Genomic DNA, 10,142 nt, shown 5'->3' with positions numbered 1-10,142 from the left:
TAAGGGAAATAGACCAAACCAACATGACCAAATATTAAATGTTATCACCTTCTAAACCTGATAACTTGTTTCACAAACTCCTAGCATCAGCAACTGCCAAACAGCATTTGTGAAAACTGTTGATGGGCTTTTCATAACACTTTGGAGTAACTCTTCTTTGGATATTTGTTTTATTTTTGCAACATTTTAGGGTTACAAAGTATGAATATCATACTTGTATTTGTCCAAGCTTTGACGAGGCCAATCCGAAATGGACTTAATGGCGTGATAGTCCTTCTTTATAACTCAGCTTAAAATCACCACCTGACAACTGGACATTCTCCTTTATTAGTTTCTAATAATTGTGGCAATTTGTGCAGGCCCTGAAGCAACAAGGCAGTCCCAGACCATTGCTTTTTCTGTGTGTTTGTCTGCTGGCATGTTTCACTGTAGTTATCCTGTGCTATGTCACAATTCATGATTGGTGTTTTTATATTTTAAATAAATTTTTGGACAATTGTATATGAGAAACTGGCTTGAAAAAGATATCGAAACTTTTTTAAATGTAATTTTATCTTGAAATTCTCGAAGGGAAGTCTATGTGATTTAAGCCTGCCTGACTGTATAACTAGCAGGGTCCAGTTGCAGTTTCAACTCTAAAATTAGGGAGGCACCCTGTCTGCAAATGACGCAAAGAGCCCGAACTGGAGCGTGTCGTCGTCTCTGCGTGTTGCTGATAAGGTGACTGGGGGCCATGGAGACGTTCCCAACAGCTCCCCGCTGTTGTTACCGATGACACGGGTCTTAATATATTTTTAGCCGCTGTTGTCATGTTTTCGTAACGGCACGGCCGCTTCGCCTGCTATAAAGGACTGCGTTTCAAACATGCAGCTGTACAACAGCGTTCTCACACACTACCCGAGGGCGTCCACGTCCAGGAAAGTTACTGTCAATCTGTCTCCGGCGTCCGAACACTCCAACGCGGCGACGCAAAGTTCCTCTGAGGTCGACGGACAACTTCGACTGCGCACAACTTCAGCGACTAACTGCGGTGAGACAAACATGCCAGCCTTTTCCTGCTACGAAGCCTCACCGGTGAGGCCAGTTCACTTCACATCGACGGCTGAGATAATAATCCGGAGACCTGATGGAGTGGAAAGGTCTGTACCTGTTCACATCATCAAGGAGCCCAAGAACAAGTCGCAAAGAGGTGAAAATCAGCTCTGCAATGACTGTGATTCAGATATAATGGGGGAGATGATTAATCATCTGGGAAACGGAACTGATGAGATGTTTCGTGGGAATCATGTTTTTAGGAGGAGCAGTATCAGTGGGATGAGGAATTCATACGAGGATGAAACCTCTTCCCAAACATCTTCTTCTAGAAGGAATGGATTTGCCTCATTGGATATGGAAGAACTTTCTCCCATGGGGTCGTCACGTAAAGAGGAGAAGGCCTTTGAGCTCAGTGTCCTCCAGGAGTCTCCACCGCAGAGATGCCAAAAAACAGGGGACATCAACGATAAGGTCACCAGGTATCTGGCTGAGGTGGAGAGGCAGAACAAGTACCTCCAGGAGAGACACAAGTACAGGTACCACATCAGTCCAGATGGCAACTGCCTGTACAGAGCTGTGTGCAAGGCCACATATGGAGATCAAGCAAGGCATGGGGAGCTGCGGGAGCAGACAGTGCACCACATCGCCGACCACCTGGACGAGTTCATACCCATCATTGAGGGGGACGTTGGAGAGTTCTTGATCAGCGCGGCACAGGATGGTGCCTGGGCTGGGTATCCAGAGCTCCTAGCCATGAGTCAAATGCTGAATGTCAACATCCACCTTACGACTGGTGGCAGCTTGGAGAGTTTCACTGTTTCCACCATGGTGCACTATCTTGGGGAGGAGGACGCCTCCAAACCGGCAATCTGGCTTAGCTGGCTCAGCAATGGTCACTACGATGTCGTATTGGACAAGCGTCTCCCCAACCCAGAGTATGAGGACTGGTGTCGACAATCGCAGATGCAGAGGAAGCGGGACGAGGACCTGGCAAAATCTATGGCAGCCTCGCTGTCTAAGATGTACCTAGAGCAAAATGGTTATGTTTGAAATAAAGTTTGTATGACGGAGCACATATTTTCTTACAAAATGACAGACAGAGACTCTTCTGATGACTTTTTTCCTGCTTTAAATTATTTTTATAAGATTTCTAAGTGTGAAACAAAGTGCAGTGCACAGACTTGAGTTTTTCTATATATCATAACTTCCAGATTGGAATTTGAAGGATGTATGCTTGTTCTTTGGATGATTTTAGTTATGTTGACATCAGTGATGCTTTGAGTTTGAGTATTTTTGCAGTTTACAGGATTTATTTGCCTTTTCTTGGCTGACCATTTATACTTTTAACATCATTTGTGCAACAATTGAAGCGTTTTAAACAGGGCTCCAATGTAGTCTGGAATTTGTACAAAAAGCACTTAGGAAACTGTTAGATTTCTGACTTTTCCTTTTCTATTTTCTGAGGATAAACATCTAAAAATGCCAAAAAAATTAAGTGTTTTTATGTCTAAATAACATGCTTTGTCTTTGATTTGCTTAATCACAACTACATTTTAATGTTACCCATTATTATGTTTGGTTTTTGACTCACTGACTGAATGTACCTCAACCCCCCACAAAGAACCATTTCACTACTTTTTAGGTTTCAGGCAACTGTAAAGTGAGGTTAAACAAAAGATGTGGTTGGTGATTCAGGCCTGGGTAAAATGTAAAACAAAGCACCATATTTCCTGATCTTTGTTATTTTGACCAACCCTAATAAACTTGAAAAAAGTTCTTGATCTAATATAAAGAGCCCACATGTTATGTGAGATCCTTCAATCTTTATTTGAGAAATCAATTATAGATTTTAAGATGGAGCTGATCTCAGTTAGTCCAGACACAAAAAAGTAGTGAAACCTTGCATTCCAAAAAATTAAAGCCAGTTTAATTTTCATGACTTGCAAAACCTACAGATAATAGGACAACTGACAACTATTTAACCCATTTCAGCTTTAGTTTTTTATATTCAAATGTCCAAAGTGTTACAAAAGTCTGCTGAAAAAAATGTCCATTTGAACTGGGAAATGTATGTAATTTCGTTTTGAAATGTTTAAGAACCCAGTTTGAAATGCAGTGAATTTTAGATTGCATTTCCTTATGTATATATGTATTTTTTTTATTTGTCTTTTTTAAAATCTGTTTTCTCTCTTTTGCACAAAAGTTCCAACTAGGTATAGGTTGGTTATTGGATTCTCACCACGCTTTATCCGCAGTAGTACAGCATTAACAAAAAAGTACAACATGTTCTAATTGGTTTTCTTTAGATCAGTAAAACTTTCCTACTGCTGCTGAGATAATATATTACTACAGGTATAACTGTTTATCTTTTTTTTATCTTAATGCATTGGCATATACAAAGATATAAATTGTACCAACTCAGTTTTGCGGTAGTTTTAAAGCAAACATGTAGTACCTTAGTAAGAGTGATGGGTTTATTTTCATTTTTTTGTTTTAAATCATGTTTCTTTCTCTTTCTAAGCAAGTAAAATGTGCATTTTCTTTTTTTCAGACAGCTGACTAGCAGCAGCACACGGGGGAGGGGTAGCGGTAGAGAGTGTATGTTCCACACAACTGGAGAAAATTCCAGTCACTCTGGCACTTTATCTGGCTTGTCATTAAAACAACCATAAACTGTAGGCACATAATATAGTACAATTTAGAATTTGTGAAACCAGAATTGCTTCATGCCATTATTCAGTCCATGCCAAGTCCCACCACAATTAAGTTTTGGTGTCTTGATGATCTTGAGTTATTTCTATAAATTTCACGGATTTGTTTTTATTTTTTGGATTGTTTCTGAATAAAATGTAAAAATGAGATTACATTTTCCTGCTTTTTTAATATACAAATTAACATTTCTTTTTTTTTTTTTTCTAATGTACTCTTGCTAATATTATCTGAAAGGCTTTGTAGTACAAAGACTGTACTTGACTCCATTTGAACTATGTCAATTACAATGATCCTACAGCCAATTCTTCAGGTCCAACTGCAGAACTTGGTGTAAAAACAAAATTAAAATCATGAGTTTGCTTCCACATCAGTTAGGTGCTAGTTTGTGTTGGTCTGTCACATAAAATCTGATTAAAATATACTACAGTTTATGGCAGTTTATGTAACGTAACAGTTTAGAGATGCGAATATTTGTGCATCACACAGTACATGACAAATCTATGAATTTATAAACAGAAATAGATGGAGGTGGCAACCTTTGTCACCTTAGAAAAGGATCTTCACTAGTAATCTGTATCCATGAATCTTATGACCAAGCAAGGATTTTAAAAGCAAAGTCTGCAGAAGAACAACGTTCAAACCCCCAAAATACCGTAGTCTTACTGCAACACATTCCAATCTATTTTTATAAGGTTCCTGGAAGTGTTTCCGAAATACCTCCATCATGGTTTGTTTCAGTAAATTATTTGGAGTACAGAAAATGACCCTTGAATTTTTTTGTTGCATCCAAGAAAAACTGCCACAATGCCAAGAAAAAGAAAAGAAAAAAAACAAAAACAGTTTGACTTTGCTTCCACTAGATGGCACTCTAAACTCTAATATTTCCTAAATTACGTTAACGTTATGCAGTAATTATTTTTTTTTTCTTTTTGTTCAAATGTAGGGATAGTCAGGGCTTCTTTATTAACTCAGCGCACAAAGCACAAGTCTTAGTAAAATGTTGTATATTTTTAAAGTGTGCATTTAGGCACGTCATATTACGATTTTCATTTCAGTTTAAAAATTTAACTTCTTTCTGAAACAACCTAACAATAACATAAAAGTTTTGTGATGTGTGCTTCAACTGCTGCTGAGTTAACTATATTTTGTTACATTTTTTTACCTGAAACCTTTACAATAGCGATGTAACGACGCAATCACAAGCACATAGAAGAAAGTTTTAATCTCTTTAAGAGGAATGGGCTCCTCTGGCGCCTGAGTTTTCTCCTACGGATCATAAACAAGCAGGCAGGCTGAGCAGAGCAGAGCAGAGAAGAGAAGAGGAAGACAGGTGAGAACGGACTCCTTCTCTGCAGTGGACTACTGTGCTGGCTCTGAATCAGCGCACAGAGAGAAAGAAAGTCACCGACGGACACTGACGCTCTTCTGTCGCGCGCGGTGCGCCTGTGAAGGATTCCCACGCGCCAGAACTCACGGTCCACCTCGACACTCGGGAAATTTACGGAGCGGATTCTGAGGAACAAACAGCCAACATGTCGGGACACCGGGTGCAGTTCGCGGACCTTGCTCCTAGTGAGCACAAAGGAAGCCCCAAATTCACCAGTAAGAAAAAAATGTATATATTTTGAAAAAGTGCGTTTTATTCCCTTTCCAGTATTAAATGAAACCTTTGAAATACCTAATTAGCTCTAAAACAGCTGTACTGTACTTTAACATTGCTAGTTAACTTTATAGCACATTTTTGTCTAAAAAGCTCAAACTTTATTATGCATAATTATTAGTCATGTTAAAAAAAGCTGCATTTTAAAGGGTCGTTTTGTTCTTAAAACTAATATTTTTCTTAGCCAACATTACTTTCACTAACATGTTACTCATGCTACTAGAAAATGTGATAGTCGTACACTGCAATGACAAAATGATGGATTTATGATAAATTACTGGCAACCAGTGGCTGTTTTACCAGTTTTAGTGCCCTTCTTTCCTCATTTACCTCATTTTTGGAAAATACATTGTTTCCTTATCAGAATCATTAGGAATAAATAATTCTGCTTAGTCAGATATTTGACATATGCAAGTTTATTTAAAACACATGACAGTGGCATATGTGATATTCTGATCTGAATGAATTATATCCATTTGCTTACACAAACCCCCACTGTTATTGCTATGTATACAAATATACCTTGATGTGGATGACTGTGGCTCAGTGGGTAGAGTAGTTCTCTTATAATCGGAAGCTTGTAGGTTTGATTCCAGCCTCCACATGGCATTGTTCCCCTGGGCAAGACACTTAACCCCAAGTGGCCCACCAATCTGCATGTCAGTGTATAAATATGTGTGTATTTCTGAGTGCGAATGGCTGAATGTGACTCCTGTGTAAATTTGAACGTGGTTTGATTTTTATATACAGCTTTGAAACAATATACACCAACAAAGTTAAATAAATAATTGCCCTTTCTACAAAATAAATATTGAACATTTAAAATGTATATATATCTACAATGTTGGTGAGTTTGTTTCAAGTTAAGTCACAATTCTTCATCATGTACACAAGCATGATTGACAATTCTATGACCTTCCTCCTGGCTCTGATTGGTTCTTTCTGACAGCAGTGTAATTTGGTATTTTTGCAGATGGCAGTAGTAGCACTGGGAGAAGGGAGAGAGTTTTATTTTTTCACAGATATATGTTTCATATTATAATATCACAACATAATGACAGTTTAAAACAATACATAATATACATTTTATTACAGTGTATATTGTGAGATAATTTACTGTGAACAGAAATAAATTTTAATCCGTAATATGACGTGGGAAGAACAGCTTTCAGTAATTTATTGTAAATACCTAGTTGGTTTTTACATCGCTAGTGGTCCTTTGAGCTTGGGCGTCACTGGGAATATTCCATGTGCTTCCCTTTTTATACACTCATCTGAGGTGGCAGTTTGACCTTTCCGTGATGCTGCAAACTTTTTTCCTCCCTGGTCAGACCCGCCTATCATGAAGTCGAGTGGTTTTCATGCCTGATCTTAAGCTGATGCTGACCTTTTAGAGCATTTAGGGATGACCTGACTATAGCTGCCATCCTTTGAGGATCAATGAAGTCAGACCATAGTATATCAACAATAGAAGATTAAAGATGTAGTACAAATATGGTTTATTCTCTGTAATATTAGATGTGACCCATCTATGCTTTCCTCTATAGCTGTGTACTGCAGCACAGGGACTATGGCAGAGAAACTGAGCCCATCTCCATAGTGACAGGTTGAGTGACAGAACAAGTGAGCTAGGATATGGTTGGAAAATTGCCTGTTTACTGCAAATCGCTTGAGGAGTGCATCTGTAGTCCTTTGTGGGTAGGTCTCTTTTTAGTTGTGATACAATAGAAGCATTTGTGACAACTTATCATCACTTCATATACAGTTTTTATTTTTTTAAGTCATTAGGTCAGGGACATTCGTTTTGACTGCAGAGGGTAGAAGTGCTGATGCTGTGTGCAGGTTAAATTCAGATTGCATGTGGGCCATGCGGGGTTGATGTGTGCGAGGACACAACAGCAGCTTCAGCAACAAACTACACATTCTGACTCAGCCAATCCATTTTTCTGCCGCTTTGTGGCAGGTGACATGGAGTCGAATTTCACTGTCTTCATCTTCTTCTGTTCTGTTGCACATGCTCATAAAGCATATGATCACAGGAATAATGGTAATGCACCCCCTTCACAATTAATTGTGCTAGTCTGCTTTTTGGAGTATGTTACACTGATTTGAACATTACTGAAGATGCTTTGCTTAAGAAATTATCATCCAATACTGATTTGTGATATTTTCAAAGTCTCTCTAAGACAAGATAAATAACTTCAGGTTGAAACTGTTAGTGTATAAGAAATGCAAGGTAATAAAAATGTAGAATTGTAAATAAATTGATTTTTAATTGTTTACATATACTTGTTTATTTGTTGAAAAATCTTTACTTTCTTGATGACTGCCTAGGAAACAAGTCATAAACTTAATTGCATGTTGTCACCCTTAGTCCCTGCATGATAGTTTCAGCAATATGGTAAAATCTGTGTTGGAAACATAAACACAGATTAGACTTCTGTACTATCTATTTAAAGCAGATGGTGTCTGTGTCTACATTAATCTTCAGAAGCTGAGATGAGATTCTGCCAGTGTATCTTATAATTCTCTGTGAAAACAAATCAAACAGACATGAAGGTGAGGATGAAGCTTTATGTTTCTCAGACATATTCTGCTATTGATGGATCATTCACTGTTTTTCATTTTAGCTGCTGGTGATTTAGGTACAGTGTGAAATAGCAAAATCTGGTAGGATGATTGCATCTGATAACCATTTGAGGTGATCCTTCTTTTGGACTTTGTAAGCTGTTCAAAATGCTAAACAGCTGTTTTTACTCTTAATTAAAGACATGTCCCTGAAGGGTTCCTTAAGTTCCCCTAGAGAGCAAAACAAAGCATTAAGCATGGACAACACGCTGTTGTACTTCCTGTTTTAATTAGCCGCATTCCAGTGGTTTTCTTAGAAAAGGTAAAAAAGAAAAAGTGAAGTAGTGGAAAGAATAAAACCCATTACATTTCTCCTGATGCTTAAGAAAAGTTTGAGGTGGTTTTAAGGTGTTTTAAATAGGATTTTAGGGGGATAGAAATAGCAAAGGATCTCCAAATTAAGATTTTATGTTCCAGATGCCAATGAGGGTCACTTAAGTTTCGGCATACTAATTTCCAATCTAATAGTACAATAATTAAGTTAATACTACAAGTTAAGAAAGAAAAACTAATGTTTTGTATACACCTGGAAACCTCATAGCTTTAAAGTGCAGAAAAGGAGAAAAACTGTATTCTATTAGTATAACATAGTCTACATTGCAACTACCCTCTGCAGTAATTTCAGGTCTAGCTCATGCTGATGATGCTATTTGTGTAAAGCATTAACATGGCATTTTATGACGTAAAATCAAAGCATAGTAAAAATCTCTAACACAGTCAGTTTAAATTGCTTTGACTGCAATCCCAGTTCATTTCTGTGGGTGGTATAAGGACATCCCTAAAAACATCTTGAATTGTTTGACCTGGTATGAAAGGAAATGACATCACTGAGCAGCTGTTCCCTTTCTGCTCAAAGTAATTTCACATGACTGTGTCATAATATCTCAGATATCTCTTATGACCAAAATGTTTCTTAAAAAGAAGCACTATGAATTCCCCTCTTTCAACAGTGGTCATTTCACTCCTCAGTGTCTCTGTTTGTACAATGGCTTCTTTTTTGAGGGGAAGTTGTCGCCTATCTTTTTTTTCAGCTTTGTTTTTTCCAAAAAACATAGTTGATTTACTAATAAATCAATGACATAATGAATTCTTCTAATTGTTTTTTTTTTAAATACACTTTAAAGCTTAGAAGTTTACAAAAGTGAACATATTTTTTTCTGACTGTCATTTAATACGCGGCATATTCAAAGTGTATATTATTTCAGAAAAGAAAAAAAAACCTTAAGTACTACACCCTAACTTATGACATTTTGTCCTGTCATCAAGTGTGAGGAAGGCAAGTCTGAATACAGGTCTTAGTTGAGAAATTAAGATAAACATTGGGAGGGAAGTTTATTATTATTATTTTTTTTTACAAGACTAAAGAAGAAAGAGAAACACAACAGGGGTGGACAAGAGGGAGTAAAACTTGTTATGCAGCATATTCTTGTGGTTGCAATTAGTCTTGGTAGAGTCATCATCTCCTTCTAGCTGGCTGATGAGGCTCTAGATGCCTGATGAATGAACCGCCCTCCTCTGTCTTCTTCCGCTGCTGGAGGCTCCAGTGTCTCCTATAGTGGGATACTTGTGTTGTAGAGAAGGAACAGATGTTTTTTTCTTTTCGTTTTTGTTTTGTTTTGTTTTTCTAAACCATTTCCCTGCATGAATTCCTTCCTGAAGATGATATGATGGAGTAGCTAAAGAAATGCATTTTAGTGTAATGGTATAAGTCGGATATAATGTGGTTTGTCGTCTCTGGGAGCAACAAGTGATGAATGGAATCGGCTCCTTTTTTGTCACATGTAGAAGCAACTGAGAAACAACCGACATGCCTGTGATGTTAATAGTCATCTCAGAGGATCTAAGGTCGAATAACACAGAAGAAAATGTTCACTGTTAAAATAAAAACACCCTGTGGGCTGCACAGCTCTCTGCAGGGTTATTATTCATCCACCACAAGATGTGCTTTGGAAATAGATACTCCTCTTTACTTGTGAAGTGAGACAGTTTGTCTCGGTGTTAGGACTTAGGATGTAATCACAGTCTCCATATGCCCTTCCCTACCACTAACCATGTATGATACACTCCCTGATTAAGCTTCTTTTTTCATTTTTTTCCCAAAGGAGCA

At 37.8% G+C, this 10,142-nt stretch overlaps 2 protein-coding genes across 2 annotated transcripts in view; both read left to right on the top strand.

Annotated features, from left to right (window-relative positions):
- The first annotated feature begins 604 nt into the window (after positions 1-604).
- otud1 (OTU deubiquitinase 1) lies at positions 605-3,896 on the top strand. Its single transcript, XM_032550847.1, has one exon. The coding sequence runs from the start codon at positions 865-867 to the stop codon at positions 2,083-2,085; it is 1,221 nt and encodes a 406-aa protein (XP_032406738.1). The 5' UTR covers positions 605-864; the 3' UTR covers positions 2,086-3,896.
- A 1,146-nt stretch (positions 3,897-5,042) lies between these two features.
- The window catches only part of kiaa1217 (KIAA1217 ortholog), a 118,888-nt gene continuing 113,788 nt past the window's right edge, over positions 5,043-10,142 (top strand). Inside the window, exon 1 of the mRNA XM_032551773.1 lies at positions 5,043-5,349. Within this exon, the coding sequence (XP_032407664.1) occupies positions 5,280-5,349 (70 nt within the window). The 5' untranslated portion in view covers positions 5,043-5,279. The remainder of the gene's footprint in view (positions 5,350-10,142) is intronic.

This window comes from Xiphophorus hellerii, chromosome 21 (assembly GCF_003331165.1).
Source record: "Xiphophorus hellerii strain 12219 chromosome 21, Xiphophorus_hellerii-4.1, whole genome shotgun sequence".
NCBI lineage: Eukaryota > Metazoa > Chordata > Actinopteri > Cyprinodontiformes > Poeciliidae > Xiphophorus > Xiphophorus hellerii.
This window is presented reverse-complemented; position numbering and strand designations above follow the sequence as displayed.